This window comes from Bombina bombina, chromosome 2 (genome assembly GCF_027579735.1).
Source record: "Bombina bombina isolate aBomBom1 chromosome 2, aBomBom1.pri, whole genome shotgun sequence".
NCBI lineage: Eukaryota > Metazoa > Chordata > Amphibia > Anura > Bombinatoridae > Bombina > Bombina bombina.
In genome coordinates this window covers 799,422,714-799,446,226 of record NC_069500.1, presented here as the reverse complement: position 1 = coordinate 799,446,226, position 23,513 = coordinate 799,422,714, and the positions used below count along the sequence as shown (strand labels likewise).

The 23,513-nt window shown below is 36.6% G+C and overlaps 1 protein-coding gene across 1 annotated transcript in view; it reads left to right on the top strand.

The window, feature by feature from the left end:
* The first annotated feature begins 209 nt into the window (after positions 1 to 209).
* The window catches only part of LOC128649622 (tetraspanin-3), a 154,522-nt gene continuing 131,218 nt past the window's right edge, over positions 210 to 23,513 (top strand). Inside the window, exon 1 of the mRNA XM_053702986.1 lies at positions 210 to 347. Coding sequence (XP_053558961.1) covers positions 285 to 347 — 63 coding nt within the window. The 5' untranslated portion in view covers positions 210 to 284. The remainder of the gene's footprint in view (positions 348 to 23,513) is intronic.

Below are 23,513 nucleotides of genomic sequence, written 5' to 3'. Positions count from 1 at the left end.
AAAATAAATACTGTACATTTAAAATGACATAACATTAAATAGTTTAGTACCTACAACTCAGTTTATTAAAATGTTTACTCAATTAAAATGACAGCCCTGAGCCACTGTACATTTGTTTGCACCGCGTTTTTCACTTGAGGCACTTGCTACCTGTTTCTCTTTAAATAACCAAGCCCTGTAGTAAAATGCTGAAGTCAGAGCGGCGGATCATGTGAGTACAAAGGGCGGTGACTGTCTCTGCTCTTGCAGACTCCCTAACACTCACTCTCACATTACGCTGTGCAATGGGACGCTGTGCTGACAGGACGTCTCGGGTGTGTATTGGATTACTGGTGCTCCTGTTTTGGGTAAGAATTATAATCGTATTTCCTTCATGTTGTTTTCTTATTCTAAATAAACATGTTATAAAAAGGGATTTGGTGATATTAAAATGACACTAGGTTTTGCCTTAAGTGTAATTTAAATACACTGTTTATGTAGTGTTATGTGATAACGTGTTATTATGCATTTTTGGTTCATTAAATGGTGAATTAATTACTAAAAAGTAGTATCAGTTGCATATTATATATAAAATGTTATTAAAGTACAAGTTCTCATATTCTGTATATAGGCTTAGTCTGCATATTTTGTAAGGTATATTACTCGTATAGCTGATTTAATTAAAACAATTTTGCTGGGAATTATTTTGAGCTTAATACAATTCGTTTTTTGTATGCAGTGAGGGCTTATTTTAGTGTGTGTGTTTTTTTTTTTTTTTTTTTTTCCTGGAGGAGGGTTTAGTTTGTGTGTGCATGATGTTATGCCTAACACTAACACTACATTCCATTATCCGATTCTCTGCATTTTTGTTATACTATATCATTTTATCTACACTGTATTCTCAGCACTACCCTTAATTGCAGGCTAAAGAATTTTGTTAACTTGTGATACAGTGAAATTGCAGGTACATTGTGAGGTTTTTTTTAACAGCTGTTAATGGGTGTATAACCACAATTCTGATATTCAGAGCATGCATATAACAACCCCACATACAAAAGGCAACTATGTTATTGATTAGGTAAACAAACATCGGTGTATATAGCTCATACACAAGATATAAAGGTGGGATAGGAAAGTATATAATATTAGAACACATAAAAGACATTTAATTCATTAGACAAATGGCTATTTCCTAATCATACTGTATTCTGAGACATACTGCCAAATGAGGAAATCCTGATTTGCAGGAGACACAAGGAAGTTGGAAAGTTGCTTTGGATGTAGTTTGGGTGGGAAGGAAAATGAGGAGGGATCAGGTTTGCTTCAGAGGCAAAAAAAAGCAAGCCCTGGTGTATGCCCTTTAACCTTTCCACTGATGAGCCACATCCCTGTTATAGGTCTCTTGCATGAACTGTTTTAGTAAACAATCATGTTTTCATCAGCCCACTTTTAGATAACTGAGTTTGCATACATTCAAAGGGTTAAACAAATATGCATATTTTGTGTAATTTCCTATGTTTCCATTAACAACTTTATAGCTACGTGTTTAGCATCAGTTTACTACAATGTAGGATTCAATACTGTTTTTCAATAAAAGATTAATTAAAAAGCTATTTAATTTTTGGCATAGTTACAAAAATGTAAAATACCTTTTTTATATTTGTTCTGAGAGGCCCAGCAACAACAATTCTGACAGTTGACTGCATGGTGGGATAACCCTTTTTCAAAAGAGAGGTCTTAGAGTATATTTCTATGATCAATTGGGTGCTAGGGGCCATTTTAGAATTGCTAAACTTTACAAAATAGAATGCTGTAAGGTATTTGACATTGTTCTGACATTGTCTCCTCATAACTGGACTAATTAGGTGAAAGACCAGAAGTGCCCATTTGAAATAAAGGATCTCGCATGTGAGAGAGGCTATCCTACTCCCCTTGTGCATATGTTCTGTCCGGTGATCCTTGTTGCCATAAGGATCATCTCATATCTGCCTTGATCCATGCACCTCTTTTATATGAGGGGGGTCTTTTAGATCCCAGAACACCATAAAGTCTCCTAGTAGACAAAAACTTGCAATTCCTTTTTCAAATGAGGGGTCTTGCCTTTCTAGTAAGCAGTTGTCTGACAAAGGAGAATCATGGCTTTCATATTAGCGGTGATTTGTTCATGTGGTGTATACTTTCACCCCTTCTTTAGGTGATTGACAGTCCGCCGTTGATTGCTAGTGATGCAACTTGTCACCATTACCAAGGCAATCGCTTTCATATTAAAGGGACAAGTGACTTCACATTAAAAATAATACATTCCCTACTTTCAAATGAGGGTTATTATCCTGTTAGCAAGAGTGCAAGATCGTCATTTGTAAGGTGACCACCTACATCTTCTTCTAGATTGCAAGTTCTCACGGGAATAGGGCCCTCAATGTATCATCGTTGTACTTTTGTACCCATGGACGGCGCTTACGTTACTGTTTGCATCAAAAATAAACTTTGTTTCCCCCCCCCTGCAAAATATTTTAACAAGTTTAATAGCCCTCACATTCATTTTTTTTGTTTTTGTTGTTGTTTTGTTTTCTAACCCTTTTAAAATGGCCATAATGGCTTATTCAATCAGGAGCACTAGTCGCATGACTTAGATGTGGAGTTAGCGCTCCTGAGTGGATCAGTGGCAATATCTGCTGTTGAGGACCAGCAGAGCTCTGCAGATGCTGAATGGTACTTCTACTGTGTGTTTAACCCCATTTGCTGGGCTTAAAGGGACACTGAACCCATTTTTTTTCTTTCATGATTCAGATAGAACATGCAATTTTAAGCAACTTTCTAATTTACTCCTATTATCAAAATTTCTTCATTCTCTTGGTATATTTATTTGAAAAGCAAGAATGTAAGTTTAGATGCCGGCCCATTTTTGGTGAACAACCTGGGTTGTTTTTGCTGATTGGTGGATACATTCCCCCACCAATAAACAAGTGCTGTCCAGGGTACTGATAATAGGAGTAGATTAGAAAGTTGCTTAAAATTGCATGCTCAATCTGACTCATGAAAGAAAAAAATTGGGTTCAGTGTCCCTTTAAACACATAGTAGTGCAGGTTTGATAGTTTTTAAAATGTTTCAACTATTATGGATCTTTAATGTCCCTTTTTTAAATGGACAATATAATAAGGCAAGCAGCTGACAATACTCTGTGTTCAAAAATACTACAGGAGCATCATTTCAAGCAAGCTGTACTCTTTCCTAACCCCAATGAGAGGTTGATTTCTGCTGCTGTCTCTTGCAAATGACAAAATATAGGTAGAGCGGCTAATGGTAAACAATTTAATATACACTAGCAGGTAAAATTGATAATTGGAAACACATTGGGAAAAAAACTTTACAATACGATGTCCCTTTTAAGTCTGGAGAAGTGAACAAGAATATAAATGTACACGATAGACTAGTAGAGCAAGAAAAAAAATAAAAATAAACATTGGTTTCTATGGCGCTTGGTCAAATAGCTATTTCATAATTTGTTTTTTTCTGAATGCAGACTGAACGTAGGTAGGTTTATGCTGAGTAACAACTTAAAGGGACAGTGCATACAATTTTTCATGTAACTGCATATAATAGACACTACCAATGCAATAAAGAATATGCACAGATACTGATCTAAAAATCCAGTTTTAAAAACATACTTAGAAGCTCCCAGTTTATCTCTGTTAGGTTGACTGGGATACCCAGTGAAAGGGGCTGGAAAAACAATAAGAGCAGACACGCTCCCTACCTCCATTCCCTGCATATGAAAAGACAGATAACATAAACAGGAGCAAGCAGCAGTCTAGACATCGGTATACATCTGACACTGTGGGGCTTGGTTAGGAGTCTGAAAATCATCACAATTTAATTAAAAAAATATAAGCAAAACTATACATTGTTACAAAAACACTCCCAGATGGGCTACATAGGTAGTCTACAAAATATGTATGCAAAGAACAATCTAGTGTCACTTTGACATTGTCAATGTCACTTTTTAAAGTGATGTCAAATCCAAAGGTTTCAAAATTGTGTGTATATGAATGTATGAGAGAACTTTTCCCAGAGTTGTATGAAAATGCTATGATCCATAGTGGCACAGTAGTGTATAGTTAGACAAGTTTAAACATCATAAATTTTAGCATTTTCTGGGAAAAGTTCTCTCCTCCATGATGTAACCGATCTAAGATTCTTTCGTACATTACCATGTCCTTAACAGATTACAACACATACTAGAAAATGTACTTATTTTTGCGTCACTTGCACATATATGCTCGATTTATCAAGCTTCCCCAATTCGTCTGCAGGCAGTCAGCATTTATCAAGCAGCGGTCATTGGATCTCTACTTTCCTGCCCTGTTCTCCACCTCTTAGGTGGGGAATTTCAAACTCCACAGTCTCTTTCAACCAGGGAGATTGACAGCTCCTGCCGTGAGTGATTGGTTGTGTGGGGCCAGGGGGTGGGGTTGCACACAGCACTCATGTGCAATGGTAGAAGCAAGCAATGGATTGCTGCCCACCAGAGGAGAAGCCAGGCACACGGGCAAATTTGTACACCCCTGTCTGCCCGTGGATGATAAATTAAGCCTATAGTAACGGTCGTTCCAACCTACACTATTTACTGGGCTTGGATCTACAATAACAAAGACCTACATTAGACAGCCATTTATCAGCCTATAGGTTGACTTCTTGTTCACTAGACTTAATTCTCCTATTTTTAATGTACTACCCTAAACTCAAATCTCCTAATCTCTTTGGAAATTATTCTCTAAGATGCATATAGCTATCTATACTACTGTATTTGATAACTAAAGTCAAGTTAGTCCTTTCCCACTAACCCATGATTAGCTTTCTTTATGTACTCAGTTTGGTAACTTCTATGCTTGACAGCTGCCCATTTTGTAATCAAATAGAAACTAGTATCAGTATATGAAAGTTCCCTTGCTTTATTACTATTATTACACTGCTATAAGTATAGTTAAAGATAATCATATATGGTCATGTTCCCACATTAACACCTTGTAATATGTATTATACTATATATTTTGCTGGGATTATTTGTTAATACAGATGGCCCTCGGTTTACAACGGTTCAATGTGCGCTGTTTCAGAATAACTTTTTTTTTTCCAGTTATTGAAAAGCATTGAGAAGCAGTGTATTTATTAAAATAGCCAGTAGGTGGAGCTGTCCACTTGTGCTGCAGCAATGATATGCTAGCCAAGCACACATGCAGAATGAAATGAATCAGTAGCAGAGAAAGAAAGAAAAACAATGGCACTACTGGTGATGGTCCTAAAATATAAGACCTTCCCCTTGGGGTAGGAAGGGGAGGAGAGAATAATCGTCAGGGTGAGGACAGAGGTGCTGTACATTTAAAGGAAACAAGAGAGAACTTCAATTGCCGCAGCAATTACAAGGAATGTACAGAAATAGCACTCTACATAACATGAGAAAGGTGCCACAGGCATATATCATAGGGGGGTCCATAGGAAAGGGGAATTCAAATATAACTTTTATTAATATCAATAAAAACAGATGGTGAAAAATTTAAAAACACAGACGTGGAGAAGTAAATGACTGAAATCCCAGGGAGTGAATGTCCACTGGGACAGAAAGAAATTCCCAAAATGGGAAAATAACAAGCTGGTGTGTTAACTGGAGGTCTTAAAGTGACTGCAGTAAGCGTGAGGTACCAGATGATAACGTGATCAATTCAAACTAGTAATCAAGTCTGGGGATTCCTACAATTGGAACTGGATTGTTGATATCCGGCAGAGGGGCTGGGTTATTTACCATTAATTGTGTGTGCTTGTAGTCAAATGATCTGTATAGTACAATGACATAAAAAAACACCTCTAGTGAGAAGTCAGTGAAAATTAGGGAGTCCAAAAGACAGGAATAACAGTCCCTAACTATTGTTAGCCCTATACCAGTTGCGACAGGGAGCTGGTATTAAGAAATAATGGTGTTCACTTAACCCCCATTGTGGTAGGGTAAGTGCAAAAATAATCACTATAGGAGTGCCCCAAAGGACAGTAAGTATATTGTAAGATTAAATGGGATCAAAGGAATACCTCCTGTCTAAAGTGTGGTACTAGGGACAGTAATTGCTTATAGGAACAGAAACAGTTCCTGACGTACGGCAGATAATTAATGACACTGAGTTAGAGCATACACAATTGTTCATATATGGTAGGAGTAATTCCAAAAAGTCGATCTAGTACTTAATATATACCATAAAATCAAATTTCTTAATTATAATCAGAGTTGTGGATGGTCAGAAAAGGTTCTGTAAGTTGAGCATCTATTGCAAGAAATGTCTTTAGGCTGAGGGGTAACGGCAGTATAAAAACGTCACAATATTGCCTCTGTAACCAAGTGGCTGCTTACTTATAGGAGTACCCTCAGAACAATCTGTATGTTGGATGTTGATTATGATACAAAATATCTCCAAGTTGGAGTACACCAAAATCACAGTATGGGCTGGGTAACCACATAATAATAGATTACTTAAGCAGTACCTATAGGACGGTATTTTATTGGTATAATTTTTTTTTTTTTATATAAAATGACCCCAAACTTAGGTATACTGTTGGTGATTTGGCTAATGTTCGCACAATTTCAGTTGCGGCATGAATCTTCTCAGAAATAGTTGCAGTCCACAGAAGCCGATTGGATTAGGCAAGTGAGAAGCCAATCACTTTAGGAATACCCCAAGAGACAGTTAGTATTTAATTGTGATGAACATAGTATCTCCAATCTACAGTTGAGTACTAGTGATTGTGCTTACTTAGAGATAAGTATAATTTATTGAGTGCTGCAGCTAATTAATAGTACTGTGCTGCAGCATATATAATTACTCATATTGTAGCAGTAATGTTAAGAAACATTCAAGCACTTAATATACACTTATTATTGTAAATTTCTGAACTCATGTCACGGTAAAGTCTCAAGAGTGATCAGAAATAATTCTGTACATGGAACACCAATGCTTAAAGTGTCTTTAAATTACGGGGTAGTTACCTTATAATGGAATCACAATATTGGCTTGTTTACCAGGTAATGCGCTAAAGTCACAGTATAAGCTGAGTGACCAAACAGATTAATTTGGCGGTACCTACAAGATGGTATTGTTTTTAATTTTTATATGAAATAACCCAGAACTGAGGTATACTATTGGTGCTTTAGCTAGTATTGGCACAATATCAATTGCGGCATGAATCTGTACTAAGAAATGGTTACAATCCACAGAAGCCGCAGTTTGGATTTGGTCAGAAGCAAATCACTATAAGGAATACCCCAGGTGGACAAAATATCTCCAGTCTACAATGGATTACTAGTGCCTGTGCTTACTTATAAAAGCAAGTATGATTCATTAAGTGCTCCGGTTGGTTAATCCTATGTTGAAGCATTTTCAATTGCTCATATAGTGTAGGAAATGCTAAAAGCCTTTCAAGCACTTAATGTACATTGTTATTTTAAATTATCTGAGTTCAGTCTCATGGGTGGTCAGCGATAATTCTGTAGGCAGAAAATACAATACAGAAAGTGTTTTCCCGCTACGGGTTAACTACAATATGATGAAGTCACGATATTGACTTAGTAAACAGATGATAAATTACTTCTGAAAAGTGCCCGCAGGGCAGTGTATGTATTGTGTGTTTGTTTGTATACAAATTGTATCCAAACTTTTCTGTACTGCTAACAATTAAACTGGTGTTAGCGGAACGTCCGTTGCGGCATATATTTAGTACTAAACAATAATATTAAATCAATAAAATGGTATTGACTTAATAAACCAGCAGCCGATAATTGGAAATACCTTAGAAGACAACGTCTATTTTTAATATTAATTAGAGGTATATAAGATATCTCCAGTCTTGGGTAAAGTACTAATGATAGTGCTTGCTTATGGGACCCAAATTAATTCGTCTGGTGCTGCAAGTAGTTAATAATACCAGCAAGGGTATACATAACTGCTAATAATTTAAGCTGAGTAATCTTGGAAATCATTCAAGCACTTCAATTACACCGTTATTTTAAATTTCTAGAGTCAATCATTCACAAATCACACGACTGCAATAAGTTAAAAAATGAGACAAAACGTCTCAGCGCTCCCTGACCTGTTTCGCCTTGCGGCTTTGTCAAAGGTGGGGTGCCCGCCATTCCACTGGACTTTTTTACACTGGCTGCTATTGGGTTTGTCTGAACGTAGCCTGCTGATAGGATCCAATATTCCCCTTATCTGATTGGGTGTCTGAGGGGGGGGGTGAGACGGAACCTGTCAGAATATATATAAAAACAATGTGTGAGCACGGAATATGTGTACAAAAATGATGACAAAGGATCCCTTTAAATTAAACAAAAAGAATACATATAAAAATTGTTACTCTGGTGTATGCTGATGACAATGCACCTGTATTTAATAGGATGTGTGTGATAATGAATTGCCCGCGTGTGAGGAGGGTAGGTATGATTGATGAGTGTACTGAGGGGGAAAATTAAATAAAACAAGGAAATGCATAACTCTAGCCTGTGAAATACAGACTAAATGTGAAGTGATATGTAAAAAGAGGGGTGTGAACGATGAAATAATAATAAATCCTGGTGCCAGTGAATGTGAAACTATCCCTATAGAAGTTGGTGATCTTACAGATTAAAAAGTCTGGTATGTGAGTGATGGACAGTAATGGGAAAAGGATGGGTGTATAAAATCCAGTGTAGGTAAATCTGACCACATATGGACAATAGGTGAAAATAAACCATGTTCGTGTAGTGCAATAAAAAACATAAGTGTGGTAGGAGAAAGACTGATAATCTTCCTATGGTGTATAGAGCTGAAGTTTGTTGCTTAGGAAACTAAATAGGTGTATCCTAAGTGATCTTACTAAAGTTGGATTATAGGGCCCGAGTTGGCCGTGAATACAATGTGGGAAGTGAATCCCAATTCCCTAATTGGGATATTAAAAAACATATCATAGTTAGAAATTATAAAATACAAGCTTATAAGATAAGTTTGATCAAAGGAGAAACAGTGATATGTACTGTCATAAGGTGCAGCATTAATAATAGTTAGAGTACATCTACATTCGGCTCTTAACAGAGTTGTTTCAAGTTTTCCACCCCTAATTCCAAGAGATATTTTTTCAATACCCTGGCATTTAAGATATTTGGGGTTGGAATGGTGGTGTTCGAGAAAGTGAAATGCTACTTAGGAAATGGGTTTTGCAATCTTCCAAGTCTTTAGAGGCATTTTTGATGTTCCTGACATGTTCTTGCAATCGAACGCGGAGTTTTCTAGTCGTCATGCCTACATAGATTTTGGAACAGCTGCAGAATAATGCATATATTACATTTTCCGTTGAGCAGCTGATATAATTTTTCATTCTATGTGTGTGGCCAAAACTATCTTGAATGGTGTCAGTTCTGCGGATGTACTTGCATGACGAGCATGTGCCACAGGTAAAGGACCCTGCATTGATTACCGTTCTGGTTTTACCCACCTGGTAATGGCTGCTGGAAATCATATTTTTAATGTTAAGAGTTCTCCTGTACCCCATTTGAACCTTGTCACCAACAATTGGCTTCAGATCGTGATCTAAGGTTAGAATATGCCAATGTCTGTTAATAATCTCAACTATAGCTCGACTCTGAGGGGTGTAAGTAAGAATTAATCTGGTCTGATCATCACTTTTCTTAGTTTTTTTCTTCAGAAGATCTGTCCGATCTTTATGGGTTGCCCTTGCTTTTGCCTTCTTGATGCTTCTTTTGCTGTAACCTCTATCCACCAGTCTCTGTTCAAGTAATTTAGCCTGTTGGATATACATAAGGTCATCACTGCAATTCCTCCTTATGCGTAGAAACTCCCCCACCGGTAAGGATTTTGTGGTCCCTGGGGCATGAGCACTGCTATGATGTAATAAGCTGTTGGTAGATGCCTCTTTTCTGTAGAGGTTTGTTTGGATTCTGCCTTCTTGATCTTTGAAGATGTTGAGATCTAGAAAGTTGATATCCGATTGGCTCATGGTATAGGTCAATCTGATATTCTGATCGTTTTGATTCAATTTTCCCAGAAAGATTTCAAGGTCCTCCTTGCTCCCTTCCCACATAAACAAAATATCGTCTATGTACCGGATCCAAAAGGGTATTTGATCGGTCTCTGCAGTGTATGAATCACTAAATACTACTTGTTTCTCCCAGAATCCTAGGAAAAGGTTAGCGTAAGTTGGAGCACACGCACTGCCCATTGCCGTACCTTGGATTTGCAGGTAAAACTGATTGGCAAAAGTGAAAAAGTTATATTTGAGGACAAATTCCAATAGTTTGAGGACGAACAGATCATGATTACAGTCCTCAGAGGAGCAGAAGTAATTTATCATCTGTTTACTAAGCCAATATCGTGACTTCATCATATTGTAGTTAACCCGTAGCGGGAAAACACTTTCTGTATTGTATTTTCTGCCTACAGAATTATCTCTGACCACCCATGAGACTGAACTCAGATAATTTTAAAATAACAATGTACATTAAGTGCTTGAAAGGTTTTTAGCATTTCCTACACTATATGAGCAATTGAAAATGCTTCAACATAGGATTATTAACCAACCGGAGCACTTAATGAATCATACTTGCTTTTATAAGTAAGCACAGGCACTAGTAATCCATTGTAGACTGGAGATATTTTGTCCACCTGGGGTATTCCTTATAGTGATTTGCTTCTGACCAAATCCAAACTGCGGCTTCTGTGGATTGTAACCATTTCTTAGTACAGATTCATGCCGCAATTGATATTGTGCCAATACTAGCTAAAGCACCAATAGTATACCTCAGTTCAGGGTTATTTCATATAAAAATTAAAAACCTATAACAAATACAATGCCATCTTGTAGTTACCGCCAAATTAATCTGTTTGGTCACTCAGCTTATACTGTGACTTTAGCGCATTACCTGGTAAACAAGCCAATATCGTGATTCCATTATAAGGTAACTACCCCGTAATTTAAAGACACTTTAAGCATTGGTGTTCCATGTAAAAAATTATTTCTGATCACTCTTGAGACTTTACCGTGACATGAGTTCAGAAATTTACAATAATAAGTGTATATTAAGTGCTTGAATGTTTCTTAACATTACTGCTACCATATGAGTAATTATATATGCTGCAGCACTCAATAAATTGTGCTTACTTAGAGATAAGTATAATCACTAGTACCCAACTGTAGATTGGAGATACGATGTTCATCACAATTAATTATTAAATACTAACTCTGTCTCTTGGGGTATTGGCTTCTCACTTGCCTAATCCAATCTGCAGCTTCTGTGGACTGCAACTATTTCTGAGCACAGATTCATGCCGCAACTGAAATTGTGCGAACATTAGCCAAATCACCAACAGTATACCTAAGTTTGGGGTCAGTTTATATAAAAAAAAAATGTATACCAATAAAATACCGTCCTATAGGTACTGCTTAAGTAATCTATTATGTGGTTACCCAGCCCATACTGTGATTTTGGTGTACTCCAACTTGGAGATATTTTGTATCATAATCAACATCCAACATACAGATTGTTCTGAGAGTACTCCTATAAGTAAGCAGCCACTTGGTTACAGAGGCAATATTGTGACGTTTTTATACTGCCGTTACCCCTCAGCCTAAAGACATTTCTTGCAATAGATGCTCAACTTACAGAACCTTTTCTGACCATCCTCGATACATAACTCTGATTATAATTAAGAAATTTCATTTTATGCTATATATCAAGTACTAGATCGACTTTTTGGAATTACTCCTACCATATATGAACAATTGTGTATGCTCTAACTCGGTATCATTAATTATCTGCCATACGTCAGGAACTGTTTCTGTTCCTATAAGCAATTACTGTCCCTAGTACCACACTTTAGACAGGAGGTATTCCGTTGATCCTATTTAATCTTACAATATAATTACTGTCCTTTGGAGCACTCCTATAGTGATTATTTTTGCACTTACCCTACCACACTGGGGGTTAAGTGAACACCATTATTTCTTAATACCAGCTCCCTGTCGCAACTGGTATAGGGCTAACAATAGTTAGGGACTGTTATTCCTGTCTTTTGGACTCCCTAATTTTCACTGACTTCTCACTAGAGGTGTTTTTTATGTCATTGTATTATACAGATCATTTGACTACAAGCACACACAATTAATGGTAAATTACCCAGCCCCTCTCCCGGATATCAGCAATCCATTTCTAATTGTAGGAATCCCCAGACTTTATTACTAATTTTGAATTGATCACGTTATCATCTGGTAACTCACGCTTACTGCAGTCACTTTAAGACCTCCAGTTAACACACCAGCTTGTTATTTTCCCATTTTGGGAATTTCTTTCTGTCCCAGTGGACATTCACTCCTTGGGATTTCAGTCATTTACTTCTCCACGTCTGTGTTTTTAAAATTTTCACCACCTGTTTTTATTGATATTAATAAAAGTTATATTTGAATTCCCCTTTCCTATGGACCCCCCTATGATATATGCCTGTGGCACCTTTCTCATGTTATGTAGAGTGCTATTTCTGTACATTCCTTGTAATTGCTGCGGCAATTGAAGTTCTCTCTTGAAATGAATCTGTGTAGCTAGCTAGACCTGAGCTATGGAGCAGCTTTCCAATCTGGACTGATTTATAGACAGGACGATCTTGTTCCTTTGAATGAATAGAAAGAACAGTTTGCAAAAAATTGCAATTAAAGTCTATGTTGTGTGATTATTTTTTTTTTTTTTTTTTTTTTATTATTATTAGGTTTATAATGCTTTTTTTAGCAAATGGTTTTTTGTTCATTTAAAGGGACACTGAACACAATTTTTTTTTTCTTTCGTGATTCAGATAGAGCATGCAACTTTTTAATTTATTCCTATTCAATTTTTCTTTGTTCTCTTGCTAGCTTTATTTGAAAAAGAAGGCATCTAAGCTTTTTTTTTTTTTTTGGTTCACAACTGTGGACAGCATTTTTTTATTGGTAGATGAATTTATCCACCAATCGGCAAGAACAACCCAGGTTGTTCACCAAAAATGGTCCGGCATCTAAATTCTTGCATTTCAAATAAAGATATTTAAGAGAATGAAGTAAATTTGATAATAGGAGTAAATTAGAAAGTTACCTAAAATTGCATGCTCTATCTGAATCACACATGAGAAATTTTGGGTTCTGTGTCCCTTTAACTTAGTTTAATTATATATTCTGTGTTGTGTGATTTATTTAATTAGGTTTATAATGCTGTTTAGCACTTAAAGGCTTCATTTCAAAGCTTTAAAAATAATGTATTAGGTGTTCCTTATGATAATTTAGAGAGGGACTTGGAACCTAACTCCCTCACTTCTTATTGACTTGCATTATAAACTGGGTTTCAATTTACAACGGTTTTGATTTACAACCATTCCTTCTGGAACCTAACCCTGGCGTAAACTGAGGGCTACCTGTATAGAATTGCTTGATAATGTTACAAAGGTTTAAATTGTGCAGTCTCCTTCAGTGTTTTGTATGTTACTGGGTGATTACATATACCTGTGCACCCCTCCTTTGTTCCCAGTTTGTCTGGCTTTGAGAGCTTGCATTGTGTGGCTGTGTTAGGGACTCGGGTATTGGAAAGGACCTTGACAAGCTGCCTGAGCTTTTCCCATTTGGCCAGATGCGGTGACTAACATTTCCATTTTAAATCTTAGCTGTGAGCTAGCTGGTGAGTGCTGGGTTTCTTTTATGTGTTGTATTTGTTTTGTAATCTCCCTATGGTTCGAACAAAAATGAGGTTCACTATTCAGGACCCAAGAGTGGCCCCCCTTTTGTAGTAGACTACTTTTTGAAACTATGCGCTCTTTACTGGGATGTCCAAAAGTGGCCTCATTTAGAAGGTATGAAATTTAAATGGAACGTGATATGTATATTTTTATCCTTGAAACTTGTCACTTAACCATGTACTAACATATTTTCTGTTTAATGCTGACAATATTGTATGCAAGCCCTTAATTGAACCTAAATAAAAACATTTACCGTGTCATAAAACTTAAAATATACTCTGTATTTAAGACTTAAAGGGATAGCCTACACCAGAATTTTTATTGTTTAAATAGATAGATAATCCCTTTACCTATTCCCCAGTTTTGCATAACCAACACAGTTATATTAATACACTTCTTACCTTGTATCTAAGCCTCTGCAAACTACCCCTTTATTCCAGTTTTTGTGGCTGACTTGCATTTTAGCAAACTGTAAAAATGCATTCAGATAAGAGGTGGCTTCAAGATCTAAGAAATTAGCATATAAGCCTACCTAGGTTTAGCTTTCAACGAAGAATACCAAGAGAACAAAGCAAAATTGGTGATAAAATTAAAAAAAAAATTATGTTTAAAATTACATGCCCTATCTGAATCATGAAATGTATTTATTTTGGACTAGACTGTTCCTTTAAGACTAGTTGATATACGTGTGTTGTCCGAAAAACATTGTCTTGTTTATAAAATTTTAACAAGGGCCTGTTTTTTTTTTTTTTTTTTTTTTTTTTTTTTTTTTTTTTTATATAAAGAGGTTCTCTAGTTATGTCAGTAAATTTCCTCTTTCCATAAGATTTGCAATAAATTACCAGAAAGGTCATCCAGTAACCTGGATACTTAAAGGGACATGCCACCCACATTTTTTCTTTTATGATTTAGAAAGAGAATGCAATTATAAACATCTTTCTAATTTACTTATATTATCTAATTTGTTTTATTCTCTTGATATTCTTTGATGAAAAGCATATCTAGATATGATCACTAGCTGCTGATTGGTTGCTGCACAAAGAAGCCTTGTGATTGGCTCACCATGTGCATTGCTTTTTCTTCAACTAAGAGTATCTAGAAAATGAAGCAAAATAAATAATGGAAGTAAATTGTAATGTTGTTTAACTTTCTATTCTCTATCTGAATCATGAAAGAAAGATTTTGGGTTTAGTGGCCCTTTAAGTCATTTTGTGGTCAGCATATTATCTATCTGCATTTTATAGTTATTGCTGTCAAGTGTTACCTTTGCCATCATTGTCTCTAATACACAGAAACCCACAGGAAATACAGGTTTCTAAATATATATATATTTTTTTTAGTAAATGTATAATTTGCATATTAGGAATCTGAGTGTAAAATGTGTTGAGATTCTTCAAAGACCTCCAATGCAAAAACCTTTAATATAAAAGGTGTGTTGTGCCCCCCCCCCCTTTTTATGATTCAGAGCATACATTTTTTTTTTTTTCTTCCAAATTTCTGTTATCCAATCCTTCTTTTTTTTTTTTTTTTTTGTCATGGTAGTAATTGTTGAAGAGAATAGCTAGGTAAGTAGTGTGCATGTGTCTGGAGCACTATATGGCAGCAGTTTTGACAAAAATGCTTTTAAAGGGACAGTTTACACCAGAATGTTTATTGTTTAACATTATTACCCATTCTCTAGTTTTGCATATCCAACACAGTTATATAAATACACTTTTTACCTTATCTTGTATCTAAGCCTCTGCAAACTGCCCCCTTATTTCAGTTCTTTTGACAGACATCCATTTTAACCAATCAGAGCTAGCTCCATGGAACTCCACGTGCGTGAGCACAGTGTTATCTATATGACACACATGAACTAACACCTTCTGGTTGTGAAAAACTGTCAAAATGCCCTGAGAGAAGAGGCAGCCTTCAAGGGCTTAGAAATTAGCATATGAACCTCCTAGGTTTAGCTTTTAAAAATACCAAGAGAACAAAGCAAAATTGGTGATAAAAGTAAATTTAAAAACATTTTTAAAATTATTTTCTCTATCTGAATCATGAGTTTATTTTGGACTACACTGTCCCTTTAAGCACTAGATGGCAGCTAATACAATGCGTAGCATTGTTGAAAATGGAGTTGGGCATTTGTGCTCATAAGTTTACATACCCTGGCAGAATTTATGATTTCTTGGCCATTTTTCAGAGAATATGAATAACACAAAAATCTTCTTTCACTCATGGTAAGTGTTTGGCTGAAGTCATTTATTATCAATCAACTGTGTTTACTCTTTTTAAATCATAACCCCTCATTTTCCACTTCTTTATTAGAGTTTGAACACTGCTGATTTGCATTCTCAATTCCTTGGATATCTTTTTATATCCCTTTCCTGTTTTATACAGTTCAACTACCTTTTCCCGCAGATCCTTTGTCAATTCTTTTGCTTTTCCCCATGACTCAGAATCCAGAATTGTCAGTGCAGCACTGGATGAAAGATGCAAGGGTCTGTCAGGAGTCCAGAAACTCATTGACCTTTTATACACACACACTAATTACAAGAAAACAGATCACTGGTGAGGATGGTTACCTTTAATAGCCCTTCAAACCCCTTTGTGTCAACTTGTGTGCATATTATCAGGCCAAAATCACCAGGGTATGTAAACTTATGAGCACAACTGTGTATGTTGTTGTCAACGAATCTCATAATCGATTAGTTGGTCTTTGCACAGCACCAACTGCTTCACTCCAACGAGCTCCTGCACACTACATTTTTACTTTTCACTTTTTCAGGACAGTATAAGTTTACAACTACTCCTGGCTTATGTGCAACCCAGAAATAATAGGAGTCCTCATTTGGATTGTTAATATTAAATCAGGTGATTTGGGACTATCCTTTGCATGATATGGTGCCGAGCTTGTTATTTACACCTAGCACTAGATTGATGGGAGTTGTTATTTAAATTGATGTGCACTATCTGTTTGCACAATTATTAATCGCTTGCTATTGCTGATTATATGTACTATATAGATAAATGTGTAAGGCTTTGTCCTTTTATTGATATATAGTCCTTTAGTGCTTTTTGACTTTTTATTTTATATATATATATATATAACTGTTATTTTAGGTGCAAACTATATATATAATATATATATTTTACCTAACCTTTAGAGCTGGTTATTTACTATTGCATATAGATATTTGTGTTACAATAAAGTCCAGGCTTACTTTGCTAAGAGGCCCCTTGCATTGGTGGAGCTAGCAAAGATAAATAACCCACCTTGGTGATATTGTCAAAACCCTACTTATGCATCTCAGGCACCTCAACACCATCTGAGCGCCTCTTCACTGCTGCAGGCTAAATAGTATGTGGATTTTATTTTGAATATAAGATTTTTTTTTTTTTTTTTTTTATTCGATAGTCAATCGATAATGAAAATTATCGTTAGTTGCAATATGTGTGTGTATGTATGTGTGTGTATATATATATATATATATATGTATATATATATAATGTGTGTGTGTGTGTATGTATGTATATATATATATATATATGTGTGCATGACTAATATTTTTACAATCGACTAGTCGAAATTACCCCCCTCTTGCCAGAAAATGGGTATTAAATGCAAAATATTTTTAATGTAATTGTAAAATTTTGTTCTTTTTTTTTTTAAAACCTAGTAATAACACGTCATCATAACTGCCGCCAATTGAGATAATCCGCAGCTAAAGCTACGGGCTGGTAGGCTGGCTACAGGCTGTTTTTGACTATCAAACTATAGCAAAATTTAATATATAGGTAATCAACTAATGCCGTACTAGTCGACTAATAGCCCTAATTATATATATTTTCTTTCTTTCATGTAATTGGCAAGAGTCCGTGAGCTAGTGACGTATGGGATATACAATCCTACCAGGAGGGGCAAAGTTTCCCAAACCTCAAAATGCCTATAAATACACCCCTTACCATAACTTCAATTCAGTTTTACAAACTTTGCCTTCTATGGAGGTGGTGAAGAAAGTTTGTGCTAAGATTTCTACTTTGACATGTGCTTCTCAGCAGTTTGAAGCCCGATTCCTCTCAGAGTACAGCGAATGTCAGAGGGATGTGAAGGGAGTATCACCTATTGAATGCAATGGTTTTCCTCATGGGAGATCTATTTCATAGGTTCTCTGTTATCGGTTGTAGAGATTCATCTCCTACCTCCCTTTTCAGATCGACGATATACTCTCATATATCATTACCACCTCTACTGATAACTGTTTCAGTACTGGTTTGGCTATCTGCTATATGTGGATGGGTGTCTTTCGGTAAGTATGTTTTTTTATTACTTAAGACACCCCCAGCTATGGTTTGGCACTTTTGCATTAGTATAAAGTTATACATTTATGTATTGTACTTATATTTGCCATGAGTCAGGTTCATGTATTTCCTTTTTGCAGACTGTCAGTTTCATATTTGGCAAAATAAACATATTAAGAAATGTTTTTCTTACCTGGAGTTTAAATTGACTACATTTTTCTTTGCAAATTGCGGATTAGGCCTGCGGTTGAGCTAAATGCTAGACTTTATTGTGTCATTCTTGGCGCGATAATTTTTTGGGGCGAAAGGATGTTCGTTGGTTCAAGTTAGTCATAGTTGATGCCGAGTTCCTTACACAAGGTTGCATTGTTAGTGAGCGAGTGTCCGGACGTTGTTGGCACCAAAAATGTTTCAGTTACGTTGTGCGTCATTCTTGCCGCCAAATTATTTTATCACCCCATTGCTATTTGCCTCTTGTCTTTTTCTATGTCAGAGGGCTATGCTATTTTTTCCCATTCCTGAAACTGTCATATAAGGAAATTGATAATTTAGCTTTATATGTTTTTTCTTTTACATTTTGCAAGATGTCTCAATCTGATCCTGTCTCAGAAGTATCTGTTGGAACTTTGCTGCCTGATATCTGTTCTGCAAAAGCTAAGTGCATTTGTTGTAAACTTTTGGAGATTATATCTCTGAATGTCATTTGTAATAGTTGTCATAATAAACTTTTACATGCAGATAATGTGTCCATCAGTAATAATACATTGCCGGTTGCAGTTCCTTCAACTTCTAATGTACATGATATACCTATGAATTTTAAAGAATTTGTTACTGATTCTATTCAGAAGGCTCTGTCTGCTTTTCCGCATTCTAATAAACGTAAAGGATCTTTTAAAACTTCTCATAAGGTTGATGAAATCTCAAATGACCAACAACATAATGAATTATCCTCCTCTGTTGAGGATCTATCTGATTCAGAAGATCCTTCATCAGACATTGACACTGACAAATCTACTTATTTATTTAAACTGGAGTATATTCGTTCTTTGTTAAAAGAAGTGTTAATTACTTTGGATATTGAGGAAACTAGTCCTCTTGACATTAAAACTAGTAAACGTTTAAATTCGGTTTATAAATCTCCTGTGGTTACTCCAGAGGTTTTTCCTATGCCTGATGCTATTTCTGATATGATTTCTAAGGAGTGGGATAAGCCGGGTACTTCTTTTATTCCTTCTTCAAGGTTTAAAAAATTGTATCCTTTACCAGCATTTTCAATAGAGTTTTGGGAAAAGATCCCCAAAGTTGATGGGGCTATTTCTACTCTTGCTAAACGTACCACTATTCCTATGGAAGATAGTACTTATTTTAAAGATCCTTTAGATAGGAAACTTGTATCTTATCTAAGGAAAGCTTATTTATATTCAGGTCATCTTCTCAGGCCTGCAATTTCTTTGGCTGATGTTGCAGCTACATCAACTTTTTGGTTGGAGAATTTAGCACAGCAAGAATTGGATTCTGACTTATCTAGCATTGTTCGCTTACTGCAACATGCTAATCATTTTATTTGTGATGCCGTTTTTGATATTATCAAAATTGATATTAGATCCATGTCTTTAGCTATTTTAGCTAGAAGAGCTTTGTGGCTTAAATCTTGGAATGCTGATATGACATCTAAGTCTAGATTACTATCTCTTTCCAAGGTAATAATTTATTTTGTTCTCCGTTGGATTCTATTATTTCAACTGTTACTGGGGGGGAAGGGAGTTTTTTTGCCTCAGGATAAAAGACCTAAGGGTAAATCTAAGGCTTCTAACCGTAGTCGTTCCTTTCGTCAAAATAAGGAACAAAAACCTAATCCTTCCCCCAAGGAATCTGCTTCCAATTGGAATCCTTCTTCAAATTGGAATAAATCCAAGCCATTTAAGAAACTTAAGTCCGCATGAAGGTTTTGCCCTCATTCCAGCTCAGCTGGTAGGGGGCAGATTAAGGTTTTTCAAGGATATTTGGATAAATTCTGTCCAAAATGGATTCAGAGCATTGTTTCTCAGGGGTATCAAATAGAATTCAGAGTAAGACCTCCTGTGAGAAGATTTTTTTTTTTTTTTTTTTTTTTTCTCTCACGCATCCCAGCAAATCCAGTAAAAACTCAGGCTTTCCTGAAGTGTGTTTCAGACCTGGAGTCTTCAGGGATAATCATGCCAGTTCCTTTTCAGGAACAGGGTCTGGGGTTTTATTCAAAGGAAAATTCATTCAGACCAGTTCTGATTTTGAATAGTTATGTAAGAGTACCAACTTTCAAGATGGTGACTATAAGGACTATTCTGCCTTTCGTTCAGCAAGGACATTATATGTCTACAATAGACTTGCAGGATGCATACCTTCATTTTCCGATTCATCCAGATCCATTATCAGTTCCTGAGATTCTCTTTTCTAGACAAGAATTACAAATTTGTTGCTCTTCCATTTGGCCTAGCAACAGCTCCAAGAATCTTTTCAAAGGTTCTCGGTGCCCTGCTCTCTGTAACCAGAAAGCAGGGTATTGCAGTGTTTCCTTATTTGGACAATATCTTGGTACTAGCTCAGTCTTTACGTTCTGCAGAATCTCACACAAATCAACTAGTGTTGTTTCTTCAAAAACCGGGTTGGAGGATTCATTTACCAAAAATTTTTCTTGATTCCTCAGACAAGGGTCACCTTTTTAGGCTTCCAGATAGATTCAGTGTCCATGACTCTGTCTCTAACAGACAAGAGACGTTTGAAATTGGTTGCAGCCTGTCGGCACCTTCAGTCTCAGTCATTCCCTTCTGTGGCTATGTGCATGGAAGTTTTAGGTCTCATGACTGCAGCATTGGACGCAATTCCCTTTGCTCGTTTTCACATGAGACCTCCCCAGCTTTGTATGCTGAATCAATGATGCAGGGATTATACAAGGATATCCCAATTAATATCCTTAAATCCCAATGTTTGACACTCTCTGACGTGGTGGTTAAATCACCAGCGTTTAGTTCAAGGGGCTTCTTTTGTTCGGACAACCTGGACTGTGATCACAACAGATGCAAGTCTTTCAGGTTGGGGAGCTGTTTGGGGATCTCTGACAGCACAAGGGGTTTGGAAATCTCAAGAGGCGAGATTACCAATCAATATTTTAGAACTCCGTCCAATTCTCAGAGTTCTTCAGTTTTGCCCTCCTGTTGAAGAGAGAACTGTTCATTTGTCTTTAGACAGACAATATCACAACAGTGGCATATGTCAATCATCAGGGTGGGACTCCCAGTCCCCAAGGTATGAAAGAAGTATCTCGGATACTTGCTTGGGCGGAATCCAGCTCCTGTCTAATTTCTGCGGTTCATATCCCAGGTGTAGACAATTGGGAGGCGGATTATCTCAGCCGTCAGACTTTACATCCAGGGGAGTGGTCCCTCCATCCAGATGTGTTTTCTCAGATCGTTCAGATGTGGGGTCTTCCAGATATAGATCTGATGGCGTCTCATCTAAACAAGAAACTTCCCAGGTACCTGTCCAGGGATCCTCACGTGGATGCATTGACACTTCCTTGGTGTTATCAACCTGCTTATATTTTCCCGCCTCTAGTTCTTCCAAGAGTGATCTCCAAAATCATCATGGAGCAATCGTTTGTGTTGCTGGTGGTTCCAGCATGGCCTCACACAGGTTTTGGTATGCGGATCGTGTTCGGATGTCCAGTTGCCAACCTTGGCCACTTCCGTTAAGGCCGGACCTATTGTCTCAAGGTCCGTTTTTCCATCAGGATCTCAAATCATTAAATTTGAAGGTGTGGAGATTGAACGCCTAGTGCTAAGTCATAGAGGTTTCTCTGACTCGATGATTAATGCTATGTTACAAGCTCGTAAATCTGTCTCTAGGAAGATTTATTATCGAGTTTGGAAGACTTACATTTCATGGAGAATTTCTCATAAATTCTCTTGGCATTCTTTTAGAATTCCTAGAATTTTACAGTTTCTTCAGGATGGTTTGGATAAGGGTTTTTCTGCAAGTTCCTTGAAGGGACATATCTCTGCTCTTTCTGTTTTATTTCACAGAAAGATTGCTAAGCTTCCTGATATTCACTGTTTTGTGCAGTTTTTGGTCCATATCAAGCCTGTCATTAAATCAATCTCTCCTCCTTGGAGTCTTAAGTTGGTTTTGAGGGCATTACAGGCGCCTCCATTTGAGCCTATGCATTCTTTGGACATTAAACTACTTTCTTGGAAAGTGTTGTTCCTTTTGGCCATCTCTTCTGCTAGAAGAGTTTCTGAGCTATCTGCTCTTTCTTGTGAATCTCCTTTTCTGATTTTTCATCAGGATAAGGCGGTTTTGCAGACTTCATTTAAATTTTTACCTAAGTTTGTGAATTCTAACAACATTAAAGGGACAGTCTACACCAGAATTTTTATTGTTTTAAAAGATAGATAATCCCTTTATTACCCATTTCCCAGTTTTGCATAACCAACACGGTTATAATAATATACTTTTAACCTCTGTGATTATCTTGTATCTAAGCCTCTGCAAACTGCCCCTTTTTTAAGTTCTTTTGACAGACTTGGAGTCTAGCCAATCTGTGCCTGCTCCCAGATTATTTCACGAGCACAGTGTTATCTATATGAAATATGTGAACTAACTCCCTCTAGTGGTGAAAAACTGTTAAAATGTAATCTGAAAGAGGTGGGCTTCAAGGTCTAAGAAATTAGCATATGAACCTCCTAGGTTAAGCTTTCAACTAAGAATACCAAGAGAACAAAGCAAAATTGGTGATAAAAGTAAATTGGAAAATTGTTTAAAATTGCATGCTCTATCTGAATCATGAAAGTTTATTTTGGCCTAGACTGTCCCTTTTTAATAGAGAAATTGTTGTCCTTTCCTTGTGTCCTAATCCTAAGAATTCTTTGGAAAAATCCTTACATTCTTTGGATGTGGTGAGAGCTTTGAAATATCATGTTGAAGGAAGACTTCTAGTCTATTTGTTATATTTTCTGGTTCTAGGAAAGGTCAGAAGGCTTCTGCTATTTCCTTGGCTTCTTGGTTAAAGCTTTTGATTCATCAAGCTTATTTGGAGTCGGATCAGGCCCGGCCACGCCTCAGAATTACAGCTCATTCTACTAGATCAGTCTCCACTTCGTGGGCTTTTAAGAATGAAGCTTCAGTTGATCAGATTTGCAAAGCGGCAACTTGGTCCTCTTTGCATACATTTACTAAATTCTACCATTTGGATGTATTTGCTTCTTCAGAAGCAGTTTTTGGTAGAAAAGTTCTTCAGGCAGCTATTTCAGTTTGATTCTTCTGCTGATTGTCATTAAAGAATAAACTTATAATTTGGGTTGTAGATTATTTCAGCGGAAAATGGCTGTTTTTATTTTTATCCCTCCCTCTCTAGTGACTCTTGAGTGGAGTTCCACATCTTGGGTATTTATATCCCATACGTCACTAGCTCATGGACTCTTGCCAAT